The 26,528-nt window shown below is 38.1% G+C and overlaps 1 protein-coding gene across 2 annotated transcripts in view; it reads left to right on the top strand.

Annotated features, from left to right (window-relative positions):
• The window catches only part of LOC124154553 (cGMP-specific 3',5'-cyclic phosphodiesterase-like), a 304,329-nt gene that overhangs the window by 218,946 nt on the left and 58,855 nt on the right, over positions 1 to 26,528 (top strand). For both annotated transcript variants that reach the window (XM_046528364.1, XM_046528363.1), the window contains exon 6: positions 23,538 to 23,845. In XM_046528364.1, coding sequence (XP_046384320.1) covers positions 23,538 to 23,845 — 308 coding nt within the window. The remainder of the gene's footprint in view (positions 1 to 23,537; positions 23,846 to 26,528) is intronic.

Genomic DNA, 26,528 nt, shown 5'->3' with positions numbered 1-26,528 from the left:
GCGTAAAAACACTTGAAAGGAACCTGGCGTTTCTTTACAGGATATGACAATTGGACATAATAATAATTTTGAATTGGGACAAAATCTAACCACTTACTAAGCAAGATCATCACCATCAGGGGCGCAGCTAGGAATTAAGGCTAGGGGGGGGGGGGGGGGTTTCAGACGCAACTAATACTGAGGGGCTTGAGGTATTGCATATACCCGCCAGGGTAAGCGGGAGGTGCGGAGGCCATCTGTCGGAAAAAATTAATTAAGATAAATAGTTCAAAATGGTGATTTTTACGGTCTTCTGGGGGATATTTTATTAATATTTACACTACTCCATAAGTAATATTAATCCAATTAAGTAAAACAGATTTAACTAAAAAGTTTCTATGAGCTCTGGGGGGGGGGGGTTTATCCCCCAAACCCCCCCCCCCCCCTCCCCCGCTGCGCCACTGATCACCATCACTGGTCAACAGTACTTAGATTAGTCCACTCAATTCGGATCCAGTCAATTAATTAGTTTTAACAAATTGAGTAGCACATTAGAGGAAAACAGATACGACAGTAATGTCATCTTTGCGACCCTATTTCGAAATGAAGAGGGAAATCCATGAAGGGAGGGAAGGCTACCAGAATGCTTTTTAATTACTCCGTGGAAACCTACCTTAATCGGTAGAATACTTTAATAAATAATCCAATCAAATCTCCTGTCAGCTTATCTTTTTACACCTACGTATAGCATCTCTTTCATTTCCTTATTTACCTGCTCCATATATTTTATTGGAGGTCTTCCTTCTCCACTCTTGCCATCCCTCTTCTTGTCCATCTATAATTGTCTTCATCAGACCATCAAACCTCAAGTTATAGCCAAAGATGTGTTATTGGTTTTGTGAGACGTCTGTGCTACAATCAATATGTTAGTACTAACTGAAAAGCAGCCCACAAACGGGATGGATACGGCCATGATTGGTGGATGAGAACCTAAAACCAAATTCACTAACTAAGGATGAGAACCTTTCTTAAAATCAGTTAAGGTTTTTCATTAGACAGCATTTCGGCGAACTATAGATAATTAAGTGTACCTAAGAATGTGTTATAGTAATTTCAAAATATTTTAGCAAATCTTCAACATCGTCAAGAAGAATCGCACTTGATTTCAGCTGTGTTTATCTTATTTCATGATAATGTTAGTCAAAGATGTGCACAGAAGTATTTATCTCCACCCTTTAAGACATAATCGAAATCATCATCACGGATCAACAATCCTAAGATTGGTTAGACGTAGCTCCCCATTCCGCTCTCTTATCCGCTAACTCTTTCATAGGGACATATTTATTCTTTTTTACATACCTTATAACTCATGTGGGGCCGTTCTTTGCCTTCTTCTCCTCCACCTGTCTTCAGAAAGAACTTTAGGATTCCCAGCAGTGTGTTCCAATCCATTTTAGCAAACGCCTTCTCTAAAGCCACGAACGCAACGAACGTTGGCTTGATCTTTTTCATTCTCTTTTCTATGAGCAGCCTAAGGGCCAATATTGCTTCCCTTATACCTTTGTTTTTTTCTGAATCCGAATTGATCCTATCCAAGTACCTACTATTCTGCTCTTCGTTCTATTCTTCTATAGATGGTCTTTGTCAGTACCTTCGACGCATGTGTTTTCAGGCTTATGGTCCTAAATGTTTCACAGCTACCGCTCATTTCCTCTTAGGAAATAGGATTATAACGTTCCTCTCGAAGTCCTTTGGTATCTCCCCTTCGTAATGTATTTCACTTAAGTTATTTACAGCTGGTTTAACGTCTGTCCTCCTGCTGTTTTAATTAGCTTTGCTGAAATATCGTAGATGTGGATTAATAAAATTTTGTGGTGGAGTCCACCAGTTGCTTTCCTTCACTCCTTTGTATTTTTTCCGAGAAGTACCGACGCGAAGAGGTTCGCGAGACCAGCCGACGAGTTCTCTAGTGGTCTTCGCGGCGATAGCTCGCCGGAACGAGCTAGTTCCGTGGTTGAGGGTGTGGAAAGATAAGAGAGCACGGGGTGAGAGAAGAAATTCGTCCCGGGAAGGACCCCTGAGTTTGCCCGCGAGAATACTCTTGTCGACGGCGGCGCTACCTAGAGATGTGCCGCAATAGAATAGAATAGAAAATGAAATTTATTATTCCGGGACAAGTTTGTCCCTTAGGAACATATATGGTTATAAATATAATAGAGTCAGACATATTACAAGAATAAGTAGATTTACATTATACATCGATTTCACAGAATGCGGCTAAATATATGACAGAGTAGAACAAAAAAAAATACATATGTTTATATAATTAACAGCTAGACAAGCGTATGAACTCAAAAAACCATCTGATTTTATTGACTTTATCATCAGCACAATAATCAGTTAACTTTAGCATTGGCACAATAATCGGTTAAGTTACAATATTCAATTTACATGTAGCAATATTTCATAATACTTTTTTTAATTGTCTTACTTTTTTAGATTTTATTAAATCGCATGACAATTTATTCCATATTTCGTAGGAGGTGATATAGAAAAATCTAGCGTAAATGGATGTTGTATGGTATGGAGAGTTCTTCCATGTTGCGTGTCGGGCGTTTATTTGCTTTAGCATTGTATTGTATATTTTTGTGTAAATATGTGGAAGTTCAATCGTAATTAACATCGCAATAGGGAGTTTCGCGGAACTGCTCCGACAGGTGAACAGCTTCAGGAGACTATTCCGTCGGAATGGTGTTTCCAGCCACTCACCAGACTCATTTAGGGATTGAAACAACCGATTCCAGGCTATGCCCACTGTTCATATTCCCATGCCACATCATTCGTGTTAAGCTTGCAGTGAAGACTCAAACAATCCTGTACATTACCTTGCAACATTATTTACTTCGTGGATATAATAAACAAATACAAAAACTTTGAGTAATTTATTTTTTACTGACAATTACACGCACAATACAGTAGTTAATACATAAAATAATAAAAATTATGATGCAATGAAAATTTATATTGAACTTTTAAAAGAAAGAATAGCAGTTAAAAGAGCTTAAATGCAAGACTTTATTTAATTATCCCAAAATATAGGAGTTTGAGTTTAAAAAATCTATTTGTTATGCTTTTGATGACGTAAGTCTTAACCAGGGACAGCCCTCGGAGTCAGAATCGCTGGAGTTGTTGTACACGTGTTTTAGCGCGCAATTGTGTGAGCGCTTGCCGTTCGCTCTACTGAGAGTCGGAGCAGCTATTTCTTGCAAGTTGTTCCGGAGCGGAACTGTTCCGATAGGAAACTACCTCCGTAAAGACTATTCCATACATTCGGGCACATCTACAGCGCCGCCCGCACCCTACCGCTTAAATATTCGCATTTTCCTGTAAAAATTACATTAATTTTAGAAAAGGCGCTACTAGGCGCAGAAAATTTTGCCCGGCACATTTTTTTAAGACTATTATCCACACTATTGCGTTAAAATTACATCGGAGCCCTGCAGGACTTTTTCTTTAATTCGAACAGAAATTACGTTGATTACAAATCTTGTTGGCTTGTTGTCAGCAAAGAGATTCTTCAGAATAAGTATAGACGTTGTACTAATGCTGCATTAAATATGGAGAGAAGTCTGTTTTATTCTTATAGTCATCGACCGATACTGGAAAATAGTGACCTCTCCCGAATCGAACTATTTAGGGATTACAATGGAGAACAAAACCGTGAAAACAAACCGTGTAAACAACGATCCATTACCTCTTTAATAACCACATTTCCTCCTTCTTTACCCATGCTTACTTATTTGACTTTTGTAAACGTCGGCCGTCATGGAGAACCTGTCGCGGTGGAAATCCCGAGTAACCTTCCACGATACAGTACGCCGGGAAATCCCGCGATCATTATTAATAATAGTCTTTACATATCCTGAAATTTTCAAGACTTCAGCATAAGTTTTCAGCGAGTAATCCGCCGCCAAAAAAGAAGACCAGTAGGGCGTGCTCTCAGGTGAAGGTGTGAACGAGGAGGCCGTGGGCGAGAGTGGAGAGTTTCGAGACGAGGGCGGATTCTGTGCAGCTGTCTCTTCTCTCTCGGAGGAGAATTAACGGTGGGCAGGAGTGGCCTAAGAAGAGTGCCACGCGCGACTTGAGTGGGGAACTACAAGTGGAGGGAGGAGGGTTAGCTATTGTTGTACGCGAGGGATGAGACTCTTCTCTGACGCTAATCTTCCAAACTGATCTCACCCTCAAAAGAATACCGGGAACGTTTCGAAACGAAGTGGAAGAATTTTAAGAGTATAAGCTGAGAAAATGAGTTTGATGAGGTAATCCGAGATGAAAAAAGCGAGGAGATAATTTTTAAATTTATTTATTTAGGTATTTTTTGACTTTTCCGATCATTTAGTCGGCGAAGAGTTGAGACGGGGAAACAAATTTATTTAGACTCGTATTTAACGCGAACTTCTCTATGGAAGGGTGGCAATTAATAGAAGTAGCTGAGAAATAAAGGTTGGAAGCTCTCGAGATATGGTGTAATAGAGAAATCTAGAACTAGATCTACAAAATACCCCGCAAGCCGCCTAAAAGGGGTGTGGCAGAGGGTGTTAGGACACCAGCCATATACACATAAAAAATAAAGTGCTCTAGCAAAGTTGGGACTAGCGTTTATTAAAGTCCTTTTGGTTAGGGGAAAAACGAATTCCCATATCTATCCGTTCAGTAAAACATCTCTCTTAATTTATCGCTACTATCGGACCTGGAAATATAGTGTGGCTCTAATACTATGTTCTCTGTGTCGCTCTTAAAGATATCCATTCTCAATTGTTCAAGGAACGATGAATATCAAATGGATAGACGGTGTGCGTAGTAATAATAATAATGTCTGTAATGATCACAGGTTCCTCCAATTAACATCATTTTAATATAATTGGATAGCATAATTAAAAAAACGCCCATGATCAGGCGGACTCGATCCCGCGATCATCGGTTTGGTAGGCAAGGACCACGCCGCCACCGAGGGAGTAATGTGGCATGTCTAAGGAGGGTAGTAGAGAAGATTTTTTAAACATTGAGTAAAAGACGGAACAATTTAATCGTTCACATTGGCAGACACGATAGCCTAACCGAAGTTCTCGTTGAAGGACAGGTGGAATGGAAGAATGGCAGGGATAGTAATGCCTTGGATGAAATACATGGAGAGGTAATGAAGAATATAAAGCAAAATAATAATATGGAATTTTAAAGATTAGCTAATTGGAGCATTGGGAGGAACTTTGCGTCAAGCCAATCATTCGCTTGATTATTTATAAATTTGGTTAATTATGATAATGAGAGTCTTCAGCAGTAAAACCGTCCTTTTGAATTCTTCAGTTAGCGGTTTAGCCAAATAGGGTTTAAATCGTCATCTTCGCGTGTAAATTGACAGAACGGTCTATATTGTTAACGTCAACCTTGAATGAATAATAATTTGATATCTGTTCGCGGATCCTCATTTAGGCTTCCACTGTATCACTACTTTTATTGATGAATAAGGCTACGATCTAAATAAATTCTTTTGATGCGAAGACGATTTTGAAGTGGAAAATTAACGTGAAATTTTGGGAACACGCAATAACGAAGTCATTTGTTAAAGGTTTTCGTTCGCTTTTTGTCCGTATTTTATTTTAACCATGAATCGGGGAGGAAGACATCTTTGGATGAAGTATAAAATGGAACGGGTAATTAAACTTCGCAAAGGACACTGAGGCAGCTAAAAATCCACTCGACTAAATGTCGATAGCATGCGGTTAGATTTTCAGAAGACTGGTAGGTGGCGTCCATCATGAACAAAGTCAACAATCAGATTGGCTTGACGCTGCTCGCCATTCCTCTTTCCTAGCATTTTCATCGTATCGTATTTCTTCTCTTTTACATTCTTTACATCCTGTACTATGCAACTCAATCGAGACCATCCCTCATCTTTCTACCCTTCCAACTGCCCTTCTACGATTGTTTTCATCCGGCCATAATGCCTCATAATGTGGCCAAATTAGTTGCCCCGTCTTCTCCTCCAAGTTTTTAGAAAACTTCTTTTCTCCCAATCTTCTTAGCACTTCCTCAGTATTTACCGCACTATCCAATTTATCTCGTTCATTCTTCAGTAGCGCCACATTTCAATAGCTTCCATTCTTAACTTCTCTTCACCTATCAACGTCAAAGCCTCGCTACCGGTACGGGTGCGCGTTGATTGTTTTAAAAACGCCTCACAGCCATGATGCTAATTTTTCGTCAAGTGTTCAATTTAATTTTTCGCTTTATTTTCTATTAACCAGCCGTAACTCTATCGTTTCCTATTTCGTCTCCATCTTTGAGATTTCTTCCGTGTCATACCGTCCTCTCGGTACGAAGTCAGGGGTTTGATGGTTAGCTTTATTGATGATTTCGCGAGTGAATGTACCCATAATTGTTGTAAGTCATGCGTTTTGAGATTGAAAACAAATAATAATATGTCTCGCAGTGTAAGTCAATCTTTTTGTTATTATGATCCACTATGATTGGGATAAAAACTGACACATCAGTAATTAAACATTTGAATCAAGAATGCAAGCAACAGAATAAGAAACGAGGATAAGGAGTGAATTAGATCAGATGGAGATTAAATATATCTTTACCCATCAGCTTGAAGCTATATAGTAATAATCCCCGTCGTTAATACCCCTTCAAACATAAAGATCAGTGGGCATCTGTGTTGCTATCTTACGCGTCAAATCAAATTTTTCCAAGTTTTTATGGGAGTGAATTTGGTGTTTTTAAAGAAGCTGATTGCCATATCCGGCTAAATTAAGTTTAAACATGACTCGAGAGCATGATTTTTATAATTGTTGACTTTATGAAAAGATTTAACAAAATGAAATATAAAAAACGGTACAATTCTGCATGAATTCAAAACGACGCGGCACGTCATCATCTGGTTATAGGCGGGATAACGCCCTCGATTCCCAAACTATAAGAGGCGGGTTTGAGTGAAGCCCGGGTCAGTAATCACCACCTAAGGCATGGACGCTTGTGACTGTCCGTCTTGTCAAATGTAAGAAAGAATTCTTCCGTCCTAATATCGTAATTTTCATGAATACGCTATGTAATTTTAAATTGAAGGTGATTACTTTCAATTCCTATTAGTAGTAGCGATTTTAATACTGATTTTCTTGCCTTATATTTCATTCCATCTGTTTCCATATTTAAACTATCCGTAGATCTCAGCAAAATGGATCAATGATATGATTTCCATGATATTTGTATTTGCAAAATCATGGAAATATATGAAATGTACAAATATCATGGAAAAATATGAAATATAGGTTATTACTTACTGAATCTTAAACATCAGGAAAAAAGTTTTAGCCTTGACATTCGAACTAGTGCGAAATGTTTTTTTTTTACGCCCGTCGAAGATAGTTGGATTGATTAATCGTTATTCTATTTCCATGCTTCCTGCGAATGAAACTACTTCCATATTTCTTTTCTTAATCATTATGTCATCTCTGTGTTATTTAGTATCCGTATTTTTTTAAAACTGAATGGTGTCCCGTCTTTTGGGCTAAATGATCCAATCCTTTTCTTCTTCTTCTTATTATAATGAAGTGCGTATACCTATTAAAATACCTCGCAAAATTTCAGCTCGCTCAGTTTCTAATTTCAATATTTTTTATGTACTATACTACTATACGCGGGAATTTTAAATATTTTACTGCAGACGCTTTCAGCACAGAAAAATATGCTTCTGAAGGGGCGATGCTACCGCTTAAACCTGCTTACACCGAATGGCTGATGAATAAAATATTCGCTGAAATATAACGCTTTCATCTTGGCTTCCTCTACATTTGTCAAAGTTCTACCCGATTTGACAGACATGCTTGGATGAAATTCAATAGCTTTGACCGATTACAGATTTTATTCATGAATAAACCTTATGAGGAAGAAACGGAATTCTAAAATAAATCATCGCGCGCGAACAAGCTCTTTGTTGAAAGTCTTTCTCGCTATCTCTCTCTCCCAATACTTTCGCTTACCGACTGAGATCTAACGATAACTTTCCTCTTTATTGGTATTTTCTCCCCTTGTGTCCTCTGAATAAAAAAAAGAGCCAGAAATAATCAAATATATTCTTCTCCTGAAGAGAATTCCTCGAAAAAGGCCGTGTTTAAAATATCCTGACTATTTTCTCTGGGTGCCGAGGTACTATCAATTGGTTTTATTGTACACTTCTATAATACTAAGTTTCGTAGTTATTCATGAGCTTGTTTATCTCAGGCTAAAAATTCATGTGGTAAAATGTTTACTGTTTACGTTCCTAAACCGATTTCGAGAAACCTGATAAAATGTTAGTACGAGTAGATGCTGTAGTTATACCTTCTATCAAGCTGGAGGACGTTATTGAATTATTTTTATCACAATATACTACAGCTTTGCAGCGTTGGCTATATTTGGATTTTATTTTAAATAATTTTTTTAATGTGGCGTTTTGCCGTACTAAATGTGAGGATTTTTCAATTTGTTTTAGTCTATGTAACTGTTAAATAGAAGTTATAATCACAGGTAGAGCTTTTTTCAAAAGTTTACAGAATGGTGAAAGGAAAGCATCTGTTTTGGACGCCGTGTAAGGTTTCTAGCTTAGCTTTTACAGCAACAATATAGGAAAATAAAATTCACTTTGTGCTTTCCACCCTGAACAGATATGAACACCGACCATAGTTCGATGCTGTTATAAAATTACCAAGGTTTTATACGCACACCGTGCTAATGATATGAGTATCGAAAATATGGTCGGTGTTAATAAATATTCAGTGTGTAACGCAAAAAGCGAATTTTATTTCCCTGTTTCTGTTTTTAAAAATAAAAATGCGCGTACTAAGAATTACTGCGTGTATTGGTCCTCCTTTTTCAGCAGATTAGGACTAAAATACGCCACACATGAAGCATGTTTCTCCAACGAGACTTGGACGCTGACAGATGCTGAGGAGTCAAGAAGGAATGCTATCGAAATGTTGTACTGCCGAAGAATGAAGGAGATAAATTGGATCGGCCGAGTAATTAATGAAGAAGTGCTAAGAAGAGTGGGAGAATAAAGAAGCCTTAAAAACCGCAAGGGGAAGACGAGGCAGCGTAGTTGACTACATTATAAAGCATGATGGTCTGATGAAGACAATCGTAAAAAGACAAGTGGAAGGGAAGAAAACAATAGAAGTTTCCCAATGAGTTACATAGGTTAGGTTGTAAGGATGCAAAAGAGAACAAATACGTCATTATGAAAAGGCTAGTGGATAGAAAAGCGGAATAGAGAGCTTCGTCAAACCAATCCTGGATAATTTTTTACTTATAGTAACGAAAACCTTAAGGTTTTATTACCCATCAAATATTGGGTGTACGCAAAGCAAAACGTGATCGTGATACAACTAAATATTGATCACAATCGCCAGAAAAGAGGTACGAAATTACCGCAGCCGTCGACGCACCCAGAAAATAACGCAGGCCAACAATGAAAAAAACTTTTTCACTGAAAATACCTTATTGTTATGTTTTTAAAGTTGCTGAATCCAAATATGATGGTTTTAAAGTTGTATCACTCACCATTTATTCACATTTTACAGTTAAATTTATGAAATCAAGCAATATTTTTAGAATTTAACACCTTTTTTATAGTTATAATAAAATTGAAAAAGTAGGTCTAATGAACGAAGATAGTGAGAAATACTGTTGGTACTTCACCGAGAAGTTCAGAAAGCAATTCATCGCAAAACAAACTACACACGAAGCTTCAAGGAAAAAAGGGAAAGAAAATATAGACCAATTCCAGTTGACAAGTGAACCCTGTATTATCACCCTGTAGTAAATACAAACAATTTTATCACAATATAGTGAACAGTAAATACAAACAATTTCATGATGTAACACAGTGTTTCATTGATTTCCCTGTATACCGTATAGGGGTATTAGACTAAATATAAAATACATAATACTTGGAAACTATGGGTTATACAAAAAACTAAGGCCAGATTTGGATTCGGCACATCAAAATCTATAAATATCAGCTATTGAAATTAAAAAAACTTTTCATACAAAAATTTTTTGTTGGCCTGTGTAATCATTCTGCAATGAGTAAAAGTTAATTGATTTTGCTCTGTTAACCACTGAAGAGCGTCGAGTTTTCACTGAGTTAACCCGAACCTTAGCATAAAGGCACGGCGTGCGACCACCGGATAGAGGGTTGTGAAGAGGGTATCTGCGTCAAACCAGTCTTAGGATTTTTGAATTACGATGATATAGATGGGGACTAAGTTGTAAGTATTATGACGTCTGAGTCAGAGGTGTTTGTATCTGTGAGAGTGTCGGCTGAAGCCCCTTGAGCCGTATACCTGGCTACGTGCCGGACTCTAACAGTTCCACCCTTTCGGCCTCGCACCCCTGGGAGCCTGTGCCTCCACCACTGACCCCATCTGCTCTCATAAGGGTGCGCCCTCACCGTACCCAGCGGAAGGTACGGAAGAGTGATAGAGACAGACTCGTTGGGGTTGGAGTAAGATAGGGGCGTCCTGGATAAATTTAAAATGAAAATGAAAAAGTGGTACAAACTCGTTAGCGTGCGGAGGGCGGGTTCATTACGAGCACGTTGGAAGCATAATTGGCGAGGGAATCCGGGCAGCAGGAGTGTTTAAGCTTAGAGGCAAATGGGGGTGAAATAGGGTGGAAATAATAATTTTTCATAAAATATAGAAAGGGGTGAAAAACGTACATATATCCGTTGGGGGATGGCATTTTTTTAAATTCTGCAGAGCTAAAGGTCGCCCTAATATATCTTTTCATCTTCCGGTCGGTTGCCTGACTCATACGTTATTCTGTTAACTTTTTAATTTTTTATCACTTTACCGGATGCGGGACATTAATCCTCGACAAACACAGGATCTTACTGCGAGGAATTGTTTTGTCGCTGGTTCGAGCAAAATAAAGAAAAGTCCGTTTTCGCCACGACTTCACTTTTTTCGCTGTAACGGAGACCCCTAGTATCTCTTCGGATCTTCCGGGACAATATTTTTTTATTTTTATAGGCTCCCGGAAAGTTTCAATTTCGACAAATTTATTCTCCTCTCTCTCCGTCACCTCACTCACTTATTCATACGTGGGGAACAAACGCGGATGTCACCCTGCATGGGTGTCTGCTGCGTTCAGATCGAGGGAAGGTATTAGGTAATGGTTGCAGGTTAAGCTTTGAAGCGTCTACAGACTCCTTTATACGCATCTGCGCGTGGGTAACATTGCGTTTCCTACGGAGAAATTGTGATCGACGATCTTTGCTCGAAGCGCTGAGTGAGGTGGATGAGGAGAGAGCGCTTCTAGGTGAGATGCGGAGGAGACAGGAGGTGTGGAATGAGCGAGTACTGAGCGGGAAAGGGATTTGAAAAAGTGTTAGTGGGTAGAGTGTTGGATAAACGAGAATGAGATCTTATTTTAGAATGAAAGGAAGTGGCTTTATATTGACGTTAAGAGAGAATTCCATGAAGGTAGGAGATACAGCGAGTACCTTACTTTTTAAACGCTTCATGGAAACCTACCTCAATAGGAAGGATACGTAAATGATAGATCTTTGGTTGTCTCTAAATACAGCTAAAAATTATGGTATTTGGAGAAGGCGACCGATAGTTGAGGTCATTTGCGCCGTAAGGAAGGGTGCAGAAGTAAGGGTGGAGAGAAACCTGGCGTCGGCATTGCTCTTAACGAAAGGGGTGATCCAAGGGATCCACGGCTTAACGTCCCATCCAACGGACGGAGAGCTACGCTACCCTCAACAAACAACTCAAGTAGGGGTATGGAAGCCTCTGAAAATTCTCCACCATTGCCGGGAATTGAACCCGGACTCACGGGTTGGGAAGCTAACACATTAGCTACCACAACAACCCAAACCCTATCCAAATCCAGGGAATCCAGACTTCTTAGCGAAATCTTCATGAAAAAGTGCTCTTCAAAATGACTGCATAAGCCGTAGCCACTTCATAGTTTACTGTTTTCTGCAAAAATAACTGAGAACGCATACTTTTGGAATGAAAATCACAAAGTTAATGTTTAATATTTTTCATGTACAAAGAGCCTATGTTGTATTCAGTTGGGATAAAATGAAAAAGCAGTACACTTTGCACCTACGATGAAATTCCTCTTGAAATATCAATTTGACTTAGCCAGAATTCGAACCCGAACTTCCTAATTGTCGGTCAGGTATCGTATCGGTCACACCACCAAGCCGTCTTCTTTCTAAGCTTATCTCAATATTTCATCCTTGCTCTATATTTGGATCTTTGCGCTTGACTACGGACCAAATTACTTCTTTCATGCAGTGCTTTTGCAAATTTTACTTTCACGCTAAAAAAAAAACCAGGCGACATTTTTCTCTCCGCATTCCTTACTCCCCTTTCGTCGAGGCCCTCCTTATTTGGTATGTCACTGAAATACTTCCTCTCTGCCCACCTTTCCACTCAAAGCCTCACCTCGACACCCGGTCCCCTGGCGGAGAGAACAAGACCCTCTTCCTCCACACCTTCCTCCCTGGCCGTCAGAGCCCTCTGTGCTTGAATAATTCGATCAGCCGCGCGCACCTGGTCGAGTGTGACCCTACCTGGGCGCCACCGAATCGCCATGGAGAATTGATGAGGCGAGCCATAGTACGTACCTTCCCTCCTTCTTTCTCTTTCCTACTATCTCCCCCCACTCAACCCCCAATCGCCTTTGACATCAAAGCTGGCGAGAAAGACGCGAGGCTGCATTTTTCTTATTTACGCATTTTTTTTCGTTCCAACATACACGCGCTACAACCCAGACCTGAAATCTGATTTTTTTTCCTCCTCCGGAGATTCCTATTTGCTACTAGTGCGCTAATATTCCTCTTTCTCCCTTCCTTTTTTTTCTTCCAATCTCTATCATATTTCAATTGAAAGAAAAGGCAGTTGCACTTTTTTCACAATTGTGCCAACTGATTTTTCTTTCAATACGTCGAACTTCCACTAGATTACGCCTGAATCGGTTGAACTTCTACCTTCATCTCTTAATTCAAATCTTTCTGAGATTTTAGAATCAAATTAATGCGGTATCAGTATTTTTTGTCTTGAGTTTTTTTATCCCGTGTCGTGATGGAGCGAAATAAATTGCAGGTTCAGTAGTTTATTGCCTTAATTGAATGCGTTGGGCATCGTAATGCTGAAGCTTTAACAGTTCATTTGGCGCCAATACTTCTCATGATACAATAACTAGATTCTATTGATAAAACAAAGTAACTTATCCCGGTATAATCAAATAGTCATTCTTTTCGAGTGCATCTTTTTTGTGTGAATTTTGTGTGTCATAAAATCAATTTGAGTTATACTTACTTAATTTCGGATTGATTTGGGAGTTAAACATGTTTTATAGCCACAAACCTTTGCAAAAAAAATAGTATAAAATTTTATCTATCATAACTTAAAAGAGTTGCCATGAAGTCAATATTGTTCCTTATCTTTTATCGTTGTTTAGCTTTCAGAGATATATTTACAGAATACGACTACTCAAACATCTACATCTACATAATACCCTGCGAGCCACCTCTATGGTGTTTGGCAGGGGGGGATCTATAGCAAGCACAAATTGTTTCAGTTGTGAAATTTTTCCGGTCGGTATGGAAATATAAAACCATAGAAACAAAGAAAAAAGGAAAGGAAAACTCGTCGTAGTTACCCATATTGCTGTTACACTAACGATTTGGATCGATAATCGATGTCCTCGACGAAACAGGAAAGATGGGGAAAAAATGAATCGCGTTTCCAGGAAAGCAATAAAGCCACTTACGAGCACTGCATCATTAAGAAAAGTGGCTTCATCCTGTTTCTCTTTTTCACACAAAAAATAACGAGAGAAAAATAGACTCTTACGCAGTGATAAAACCAGATGTATCCCCAGGATTTCCAGGGTATCAACTCTACTCTCATAGCCGTGTATCTCATGAATTTTCCATGTAAGGTCTACGTCATTTTTACGTAAGCCATTGTTACACGTAGGTAATTTTTTGCATAATATACGGACATTTGGCTTGCGGCCCTGGAGATAATCAAAATATTATAAGCTAATTTTTATCGTATTAAAATATAATTTATAACATTGATACCATAATATCCAGCTTACGGAAAGGCGTTGAATGTCAATCATCGTGATAACTACTCATCAACGAAATTTTTGAACGTATCTCATTTCATTCTCTCATGATTATGTAAAATATAAACCATGATGCAATGCGTTGACTATTAATTGATATAATTTCATGCATTGACGTCGCTCATTTGTCTGGTTTGAAGTATCATCAATTTAATTGGTGCACGGAAGTGATGACAATCACGTCAATGAAGTAGACATTTTAATACCTCCACAATAAAGCGCATTGAAATGTTTCTCCTCATGTCTTGCATCATGAAATTGGCCTTGAAATTTGTTGGATAACTGCTAATAAATCGTGAGAGAAAACATATTGTGATAAATACAACTTCGATTGATTGTTTTGCTGTAAGTATAATAAATAGAAATCATAATCCAGTATTTTTTATTCATCAGAGAGTTCAATTTTACAACATTTATAATTCATAAATTCAATGATGAAGTTTAAGTAAATTATTCTTGGAATTTGATCGTACGTTGATCGTAGAACTGCGTTGAATGCTGAAATAATTTCTGTCGAACTCTTGGAATCGCGAAAAATTTGCGAAGTTTTCTCAATACAATAAGACCACCCATGAGCATATTTTAAATATGAGAGTAGAATAGGCATATGGGGAAGTTTTGATTGCATATGACTCGTTTGAGCGAAGAAAGCAACGAAATTATTCAAGGTTTTCAGATATCCATGTAAAATACGGAGCTAAACGCTCCATAAAATGAACTGTATTTTTATTTTTCTAGCGCACATAGCTATTTAAGTTTTATGGCAATCGTAAATCAGTTTAAAAAATTTCTTTTGCGGAAAAAACCTTGGTCTGATCTTCCAGGAAATCTTCTCCAACCCTGTAAAATTTCCTCAAAGTTTACCTCTGATCTGCCGAAAATGAGAATTTTTCTGTTTTTATTTTATAATCAGCGAAAAGGATGACCATGAATAATTATTCCTTTGACTAGCCTCTCCTGGATATGAAAAAGCTTTAATGGATATCCCTCGAGTCCATAACAGCATTCCCCAAGTGTTCAAACCGCTTCCAAGTTAATCCACAGGGCGAACTTCCAGCTTTGAGAAATACTAAGTAAACTAAGTTTGTGTTCCCACACCGGACGTAGTTCCTGCCTCCTTGTAATGCAGGATGCTCCATGCGTGAGAGTATATTATTCCTCAGTTGCCGTAGATACAAGAAGACGCAATATTCTTGGTTGGGGATATCCTTATGCCTTAAGACAGCGGTTCCCAACCTTATTTTCCTCCCGCACCCCTCCATTTGTAAATGACTAATGCTTTACCCCCAAAAATTCTACGTGCACATTTTGTATACACATTACCTCGTTAAGAGATACATAGTTCCTGGCGTCCGCCATTACCGATTGTTTCAGCGTACCCCCTACTGGTTCGTCTCGGACCCTCAAAGGGTACACGTACCACAGGTTGGGAACCGCTGCCTTCACAGAATACGCTGCGTATTAAGCATTTTAATTTAGCATCAGTGATAAACTCCATCTCTATAAACTGCAAAGTAAAGTTACTAGTACGAGTATATTAATTCTAACGTGGGGGTATGTTAATAATGGTTAGCATAGTACCTCAAGGTTTCAGAGTATTATGGAAAATTATAATGTAAATCAAAAGCGGTACGAGAGCTTCAGTTCCATAATTTCAGAAAGTTCTTACATATTCATTAGCCTCTCTTAGACTTGAAAAAGCTATCTTTTCTACTCTACTCTAGCTATCCTTTGAGTCCAAACAGAATTTCTCAAGGGTAAACACTTGGAAATTCAACGATAGAGTTTATGCTTGATCTCGAAAGCGCTTGTACTATGACATAAGTATTTCTGAAGGCTCTGCAGAGAGCTTTTCGCGTAAGTGCTCCAAATATAGAGGAAATATAAAGATATGGAAAATACACAGTTGGATAAGTTCGGCGCAGCGGTTAGTAATTAGAGTTATTTTATTTCAATAATAAACTACTAAAACAATATTTTGGTTACCTTGTCGGTATTTTCAAATAAAGTACGTACTGAAAAATAGATCGTTATGCATCAGTTTATATTTATTCCTTTCCGAAAAAAAGTGACGCAGAAAATGTGCAAAAAACCACCATTTTGGAAATACTAACCAATTTTCAGCAATGCTCGAATAGTGATTGTCAATGGAATGACCCGTAACAATGTTCGTTCAAAGGTTTCCGCGGCGTTGAATGGATAATGGTGAAGAGTTCTCGGGATCGCCACCGGGTCAGGAACTCCATGGCTGCCAACGTTTCGATGTCCGACTTGGTCAACGATATTTTTTGCACATGGTATTTTGTACATGGTATTAAGCTGTGAGTCCTGAGGACAATGACCGAGTCGGACATCGAAACGTTGGCAGCTATGGAGTTCTTGACCCGGTGGCGATCCCGAGAACTCTTCACTAAGTCCATACGCCGGGAAAGAACGAAATGTTTCTTGAATGGATAAATTCAGCATATTTGGGCTCCGTTTGTGTATGTTGACAAATATTTACAAAAGTTTGAATCAGATTTTTTTTATTGTCCACCTATCTGTTCCACTGAAGTCCAATGACTGCACTACCTGTTTCTATTTGGATTTATAGACCACAGAAAACTAAAATAGCATTAATTTTGCCACATTAATCCTTCGAACCAAAAGCAATTTTCACTTCACATTTTCAAATGCCGCTCTTTGCTAGCATTATTAAAGTCACCATAATTATGAGTTTTACCGAGAAAAATCCTGAGTATTTTTCGAGCTCTGAAAGTCCTTGTGACAGCACCAGTGCTTATGCTACCACAGGACATGAGAGGATGTGCGAGCGAGTACCTAGCTAACTAGCTCCCTCCCGCTCTAAGCGGCTGCGTCAACTCAAACTTTTCCTCGTTTCCTCGAAGGAAGGAGGGCTTCGCAACGAAGTTTCCCTAATAAGCCACCACTCCACTTCGTCTCTATGCTCTAAGAAGTGGTGCGTTCATATTTTATGAATCATTACTTATTAAAAGCTTTTTGAACTCTCGGAAGCCAAGTTGAATTTGGGGATGTGATGTGTGCGCGCGTGTCTGTAAGCGGGGGGAGGGGGGGTGGGAGACTGTTAGGAAGCCCAAAGGGGTGAAGAAGGCGATAGGGGGGAGGAAAGGGGTTGGGAGTGAGTGGGGAGGGTGGAGGGAGGGAGAATTTTTCCACTTAAGAGTGACCTCCCCTTTGGTCTTTTTATCCTTACCCTGATTTCTCGCGCGCGTGGGTCCAATTTTTGTTCCTCACTTTGCATTAAACTTAAATGAGCCAACCCCTTCTGTGCTTTTCCGAGATTGGGTAGGGGGTTGAGGCTGGGGTGTCAAAGGTCTCGTTGGCAGATTAAAGGGTCTGGGGAGGAGGAGTGCAAGGATCTTGCTCTAAGATGGTGCGCAAATTTTTAGCGGTATACTCCCGTCGTCCTTTTTTTTCAAGTCCCTTCTCTCTCACTAACCTCTCCCCCGCCATATACGGTAGTCGTCAATTATTCACTTCATTTTTTCTTCTTCTTCTTCTTCTTTCCCATTCCTTAGCGAAAGTTTTCCCGACCCAAAGTTGGGCGTGGTCGTCTTGAGACGTTTTTCTAGGAATCCTGTCCCCACCCAAGGGACATTTTTTGCCCTCGATTGGAGAAAATGAGACGGGGAACATAAGAGAAAGCCAAGAAAAATAAAATTAATCATATTTTTTTTAAGTTCTGCCGCCTTGTGCTCAATCAAATGGGGGGATTGGCTGGCTCGGGGCTGAATTATTGAATCGGTCGCCTAATTGACGCCCTGTGCTGCCCATTGAATTTCAAAAAAGGCGCGCTCTTTCGTCGGCGAGGAGCGAGATATTAAGAGGGCGCCGGGAAATTCTTTTTCTTCTCGGCGTTTGCGGATTTACACTTGTTTGAACACGAGAGGATTCGGGTACGATTGGTCTCCGTCTAGAGCGATTTCCAAGGTAAACGGTGCCTAATCGAGAAAGCTTTGTGGCGATCATAAGAGAAAAAAATATACGCTGCCTTACTTTTTGATTTTTATACCTGGATTCAGACGTCGAAATACGTGCACAATACCATCAGCTCCACCTTCGGTGGTTTATTATCCTAATTCCCATTCATGTATGAAGTATTGTGACGATTAAAAAATAAATTGTACAGCTGTTCTCTTAATGCACTAAAATACATTTTGCTAATGGAAAAATTTAGTTTCACTGGAATTGAAGCTAGAAAATATCATGAACTCATGAAATACCGTAATTAGTGTCTTAAAAGATCTTAGTTAAGTGTTCTTTTCAAACCGAGTTAAACGATATTTATATTTATTAGGTTAATCCCTACAAAGTGCATTTTATTCCATACTATCGTAGAAAATGTCCAAAACGCCTAATGTATCGCAGTTTTTATCCTCTCATTAATATGCTGCGAATTCTTTTGTGATAGGCTGGTTAAATTTTTGTGCTTTCTTCAAAAATAAAGTCTTTATTAACAAAAAAAATCAATCAAAATATTCATACTTACAAAATAAAAAGAATCTTTAGTTCTCCGTTAAGCCGTTAAGGACTTGTAGGCAGGTAAATAATGCAAATATATAATTTTAGCAGCATTTTCCATTTTTTACTTACAGTACCCTATTGCATACTAAAGAACAAAAACTATACAATTTAAATACCTAGCATACAATATTGTAATTTTATTATAATGCACTCCAAAATAACATTATCCAACCGTGTTTACATATTTATCCGTATTTCAACTCAATACCGTTTTCATATATCGTGAATAATGTCATTCTTAAATCACAATCTTTTAATTTTTACATTAATTTCGTTTTTTCGTAAGTTTACTTAAATTACGTGGTTAATTATTGATACTTCTGGTACTACCACTTAGAATGTGTTATTTCTATAAATGGTATATTTCCTAGGTACAAGATTTCTAGCTGCCCTGAGATTTTGAATCCCTCTTAAAGAATGCGTTTTTCGAAAGCTGTCACGGGGAAAGCTATCTGGCATAATTATATTCCTGTATAATTAGTTTAACCTTAAAATGCCTAAATTTTTGTGCACATGTTCAATATAAATTCCTCTAATATGTATTTTAACATGCAAAATTTGATGAACTTATTTTTTTATTAATTATTTTTGGTACATGGCATTAACATTCCCCCGTATTGTGAAACCATGCTTGATTTAATTCTCAGTTAAACCATGGTACGCCAATTTTAAAGCAGAAAAAGGAAATTACCTATTTTGCGATACATCTGATACAAGTTTTTGGTAATCTAGAATTACTTTCAATGACATTGGCTTTTCACTAATTATGCACGAGTAACAGTAAAAGGAAAAAATAGCCATTAACTCCCAGGATACTTCCCAGCTTAGTATAAGTACTGGTTTAACTTTTAATTTCAATGAAATTTATTGAGAACTCTTGTAGAATCGGCAGAAAAACCCATTTCGCAAGATCTCTTCTCGATGATAATTTGCGCGAAATACGCGCAAAGAGTTCGGTAGAAATTTTGTGATACATCTGATACAAGTTTTTAGTAATCTATAATTAATTGAAATGACCATTGCTTTTCACTAATTTTGCACGATTTACAGTGAAAGGAAAAAATAACCATTAACTCCCAGGATACTTCCCAGCTTAATATAAGTATTGGAATAGCTTTTAATTTCAATGAAATTCTTTGAGAATTCCTGTAGAATTGGTAGAAAAAACCCCTTTCGCAAGATCTCTTCTCGATGATAATTTTCGCGAAATACGCGCAAAGAGTTCGGTAGAAATATAAAAAATGTAGGGGCGGGAAAGGCGAGCGACTGCAAATAAATCCCTCGAGTCTTGACTTTCACGGCCAATTTATGAGGCTTTTCTCTTCTCGTTCCCTGTTGATCTTCCAGCTCAAAAGCAGCTTAATTTGCCTTTGATAAATGGGAGAGAAGGTAGTCATTTTCTACAAATGCGAGCCTCATTTTTTTCCACAAAAGTCATTTTTATTAAAGCAACCAGATAATATAGCCTGTAAACACATTTACCCTCCCAAGAAATTATGCTTTTCCACCGCTAAATCGACAGACTAATGCTCTGGCTTGTAGTTTTATCTCTTCGTAGAGCGAAAGTAACCAGCTTCCTACTCAGAAACCGCGAAAAATCCTCAGCCTTAGATAGTGCTCCATAAGAGTCCATGGGTCTAAGCAAAAAATATTTTCTGATTATTCCGAGAATCTATAAAGACTCTACCATCTAATCAAATACAATACAGAATTTGTATTTTATTTTTTTTCCTGGCTTCCACCAGTATTTAGAAGAAAGGAAACAGCTTTATGGCAATGAATATATCTAAGAGGGGAATGAAAATATGGCTATATTTAATGAAAATGAGAAATAATGAGGTAAAAAAATCGAGCTTTATACCTCAAGTGAGGTATTTTAACTACTTTACAAGTTCAAACTCTCATCAAACGTCAAAAATTAAGACTGAAATCCATTCAAAAGCCAAAAATTCTACTCGATACGGATTGAAAAAAGTACCGAACTAGAACCACCACATCAGTTTTCTATTCCATATATCAGTATTACTGTGTAATTAAATACGTTATAGCTATTAGTATAATTTAATTTAAAATTACTAGAGTGGGGACCGTTGGAATATCCCCGCAGGCAAGAAAGACTCCATCTTAATGTTCTGTGAAAATACAAGTCTTCCAGGTTTTCATCCGCGTCGCGTCGCACAGTGGGCTGAAATCGAAAAAAGCTGGACAAAAGTCCAAAATGACGTTTTTTGAGATAGAGATTTCAAACATGGCGTAAATACTTATAAATGATTACCAACTATAGATGTATGTTCCATTTTACATCAATACGATCCGTTACTGAGATACAGTGGCCCAAACATGACCAACTTTTTAAAAACACGCGCGGTCTCGTTTTTCTTCAGAAACTTTTGAATTAAAGCAGGTGGTGCTGCGTTGGCATGATTTTTATGGAATAAAAAACGCAATATTCCTTTGACTTGATGCTTCGCCTATACTTTCCATGAATTTTGAAGATTTTGGTTCTCACTTGACTGGTTTTACAACGCAAAATGGCGGACCCGTTTTTCACGTGAAATTTGACATAAAGTAGACATTATCTTTCGTTTACCAAATATATAACTCGGGAAACTCACATCACGGTGTAAAGTAGAGATTCCTCAAGAATTCTAAGCAGAAATCTTGGAAAAAAGTCTGCGACGAAGGAAATGAGAGCGATTTTTCGATCGCGAGTCAAGGCTGAGCTACACGCCGCGGGACCCTGAGGCTCGGTAACCGAGGTCGATGTTTCAAGTTTTTTGATACTTTATTCTTGAAAATCGTCATTTTAAGCACAGAACCCAGTCATTAATGACCTAAACACTATACTGATGACATTAGCAAGGATTATGGATCGACCGAATTGACCATTTAACGCGTTACTCGAGTGGAAATGCTTGGGATTGGATATTTGTCGGAACCATTCCATAAGAAATATGCGTCCGGTATTACTTAGGTAGGGTTAAAAGATTGAGTTGGCATACTAAAGAGAGAGAAAAACAAACTGTTTTCGCGAACTTAATTAAATTTTAACACTAACACCTCAATGCATTTTTTTCGCAATGTATGTGATAATACATGTAGCCCTGACGATGGTTTAAAGTAAATCGAAACGTTGGCTATAAATATTATAACATGTATTAAAAGTGGTCAATATAACAAGAGAGAAAAAATAATTAAGTGATAATATCGATATTTCAGGAAGGTTTTGAATTTAAATCTTCCTAATAACTAGTCAATAATGAATTTTTTAATCGACTCTAATTTTTACCATCTTTAACATGATTATGTAGAATACAGATATCGATGTCATGCGTCCATTATAAATTAATATACTTTCAGCATAAACATCGTTCATTTGTCTGGTTTGATGTATCGTCAATTCAATGATCCACTCAAATGACGCCAATCATATCATTCAAGTCTAAAATTTAACAATGCGCTCAAATGTATCGGAATATTTCTCGTCAAGTCACGCACCATTTGCGTATAATAATATTTACATATCACCTTAAACGAGTGTGAATTTTCCGGGTAGTGGTTGTATTGCCAATATCCCAATTATTAAGGAACTATTTAGCTCCCTAACCTCTAGAAATCCGGAATTTCAGCATCAGAAGAAACAATTATCTTCACAAACACCATAATCCATTGGAATGTGTCAAGCCAGCAAGATCTTTATTTACTACTTCTCTCTCTGCATCTTTTCCCATTTTGGGTCTGCAGTTCTTTATTAGTCGCCTCCAAGTCACTTCCCTCTCCCTCAAATAATTTTCGACACAGTCCCTCCATCTCCTCTTTGGTCTTCCCCTCGCCCTCTACCCTCCTACCTGCAAATTTGAAATTCTATTCCCCACATACTCGTCATCCCTTCTTAAAATATTCGACCGAACCATTGCATCTTTCCCTCTTGCATCTTCCTTGAGGTCTCAACCACTCCTGCCATCTCCCTCATTGCCTTATTCCTAATCCTATCTCCTCTTGTTTTTACCATCATCCATCTCAGAAAAATCCATTTTCTTTTCAAGGGCATTCTCAGCAGGCCAGGTTTCTTTTCGTTGTGACAGTGCTAGCCGAACAAAGGTTTTCTTTAGATTTCCCAATGTCCTGTCCCTAATCCTGTAATTAAATGCTGCTACCTGATACTTTTTTTTCCAATTTCTCCACCCTACTTGCATGCTGTAACCGTGCAAATACACCAAAGGATGAATTTCGTCATGAAAAAATATTTGACTAAGCCAGGATACGAACCCGGATCTCCCGATTGCCGGTCAGGTGTGTTAACCAGTTACACCATCAAGCCAATTTCTCAGAGCGAACTTCGGGATGGGTTTTACCGGACAAAAATTTGTTCGGTAAATTCGATATTGTTCCGTAAAACTCATCCCGAAGTTCGCTCTGAGAAAATGGCTTGGTGGTGTAACTGGCAAACACACCTGACCGGCAATCGGAAGATGCGGGTTCGAATCCCGGTCAAGTCAAATATATTTTCATGGTGAACTTCATCCGTTGGTTTATTTAACTTTGCACCCGTGCGCGTGACTGCGTACAAAGTCACTTGTTCCTGCAGTGCTATGACAGTGCAAGTAACCAATTTACTTTCAAATATGACGGTGGCCGCACAACGGTTTTATATTATCTTCCCTTGATCATGTTCCCAATCCTGCAATCACATAATCCTCTTGATACTTTCTACCAGTTTATCCACCCATCTTCACCAATTGCCACCCGCGAAATAAGAACTCAATCTGCTATTTATGAAAGTAATCTCGATCCCCTCTTTCTTCTTATCGCAGGCGAGCTTTTCATGGAATTGGTGCGTGACGTGGCCACCGAGTTGGACCTGGACGTTCTCTGCTACAAGATCCTCGTGAACGTGGGGCTGCTTACCTCGGCCGACCGCGGTTCGCTGTTCCTGGCGCGAGGCCCACGGGGCGCGCGCTCCCTCGCCGCCAAACTGTTCGACGTGAGCGTGGACACTCCGCTGGACGACGCGCTCAGGAGAGCCAGGCAGCACTGCCCTTACAGAATACCGTTCGGAGTGGGAATAGCAGGGATCGTGGCGCAGACGAAGCAAGGGGTGAACATCAATAACGCTTACGAGGTGAGGAAACGTCTATTGTCGCCGCCATGCACACTTGAAATGATTCACGGAAACATACGGTGGCTACCGCATTTTACCCTCATTACAATGTTTAAATTAATACGTACTCAAATAATAGTATTCTCTTTATACCATTTGAGACTGAGAGAACTAGGTAAAAAATACAGCCTGCTGTAAAATTACAATTTTTTATTTGAAAAAATAGCTAACTGGCTGGAATAAATGGAAATTAATAGGAAATGTAAGTATCTACCAAATCAAGTATCACATACAAATTAGATATTTCTCATTCAGTCCGCTGAATCCCATTTTATATAAAACAAAACCATATTACATATTTCGGCTAAATAAATGTACCGCCAATTATATTTAATGTAGACACCATTCCATGTTTATAAATTATTAATAATTTTTAAAACAGTAAAACCATGTCTACTTCGTCATTCCATGCCCACTAGTCAACGTAATTCCTACTCATTCCCATGAACATTTTTGATCAATAGGCATATAGGAAAAGAATTATTTTCTTCCTCTCTCTGCTCTGCCTGACCTCTTGCATAATCCTGCCTAAATGCGTTCAAGTTCAAGTTCAAAAGTTCAATTGGACATTACCTCGACGAAAAGGCAAGTTCGGCTACAAGGCTGTCGCATATCGTTTCTCTAAATCCTGTGCATGTATGCAATATAACTTTCACAAACGTGCTCTGTGTTGCATACTCCCATGGATATTTTAGTGTTGTTCTCGTGAATACCGGGAATAGATGTTTTTTCGCATGATGGAAGCTATATCCTAGTGGTTACTTCGAGTTAATAAAGTTACCGACCTAATTTTTAAGCCTTAAAAAATTCTGCGCAATGTTAAATTAGTCCATTAAAGCGTGTTTGGAAGGCGAATTAGGGGTACTTGAAGCCCTAAAACAGATGCATGGCCGATGCTCTAGCGCATCCATCATGGACAAAAAAGAGTGGCGCATTCAATTCACGTTATCATTCTAATTTATCGAGTTCTGACACGAATAGCTCATGGAGCTTATTTCATGTTTAATTCAGAAATGGACTCATTGGTTATCTGATCTCATTATTTAAAAACTCATTGGTTATATCATCACATTAATATTTGTTGCTTAAAGCTGGTAATAAACCGTTTCTCTCTACTTCGAGTAAAAGAAGCCTTTTGCCTAAGATTTACCACTAATGAAACAATCAAATTAGCTTACTGCATCGAATCAAAGTTAATAGTATTGAATCAAAACAATAATGCTAATAATGCTCATAAAGGTCGTAGATGATTTGTGGCCATGTGCTCGTTATTGAAAATGACGTGAGATTAACCTTACAAATTCATGCATATTGCAAGTTATAAAGGCATAATATTTGTCTGTTCATTTGCTTTGAGACATTATGACTTGAATAAACTTGAAATTAGCGTATTTGTTTGTTTAATTAGTTATGCAAACATAATTGTGGAATTTACTTCCAAAGTAAGGCTATATAATCCTGGGTTTGATGAATGGGATTCAAGAGAAAATTACTTAGGCTCCCTTTAATCATACTTTTTTTTAAATACATGAGATATTGTGACCAATAATAATTGATTTTCCTTTTCAACTAACGAGCTGTTAACTAGAACCGTCTATCTAGAACTTTCCGCCACCTTCTACTAAAAGGAAATCTGATCAACTTGTATCAAACCTTAGCCATACGTTTTTAAACCAGCTATCAGGGAAATTGGTAGCGGTATTTTAAATTTCAATCATTTTTTTATTGATTACAATTATTTGTTTACCATGTTAACAAATAATTATCTCTTAAATTTGGAAATTTATTTTTCTCCTGAACTGTAGCGACAGAAGATCTCGCAAAAGAAAGTAAGTAGAAATGTTACGAATTTCAGTCTAGCCAAAAATGAAGTTAGTTACACAAGCTAATTATCCGAAGGCAAATAGCGTGCTGAGCAAAATATTCCAACTTTAACAAGGTACAATGCAATGGAAGCAGAAATAAATCATTTTTCAAATCGTTCAATGCCTTTAAATTCCTGCATCACGTTTAAATCATTATGGAATTTTAATTGAACACCAAGAGTTCTGAAAAAATATACTTCATATATTTCATTTATATTTAAATTGGCCAAGGATTTTGCCTCTCAGTTTTTAAAAAAGCCGTTGAATATTAAATATGCCGTAAATAAATCATTAAAATGAGAGTGGGAGGGGCACTTAAGCCTTCAAGTATTACTGGCAGTGTTCATTCAGCGTATTGAAACCTCTCTTTCCAATTGAACGATGGAGTTGCCTTTAAATTAGGTTCGAAGAAAAAAATGCTAATCATATATGACGATGAATATTTCGTTCATATTCCAAATTCACTTCATCGTGTGCCAATAAAAATTGTCTCATTTAATTAATGCGCTTACGTACACTCTGTCAATCGTGTAATTATGTGATCTGACGTATTTTTATGAAGCAATGTTGCACGAAAATATTTTTAAATCAATTTTTTTATGTTTCGTCGCTTTTGGAATCGTTTTGGTATTTTTGAGTGAATCCTAAATCAAAATTCTTTGATCTTTTTCCTTCCAACACTTTTATTAGACGATATCTCGTATCTGCAAATCGATCGCGCGCTATGTTTTATTTTTGCCGGCTTCATACTCATCCATCACGGAATTCTACGTGTTATG

This window comes from Ischnura elegans, chromosome 2 (genome assembly GCF_921293095.1).
Source record: "Ischnura elegans chromosome 2, ioIscEleg1.1, whole genome shotgun sequence".
In the NCBI taxonomy this organism is placed as follows: Eukaryota; Metazoa; Arthropoda; class Insecta; order Odonata; family Coenagrionidae; genus Ischnura; species Ischnura elegans.
The sequence above is the reverse complement of the archived record's forward strand: the minus strand, read 5'-3'. Positions and strand labels throughout refer to the sequence as shown.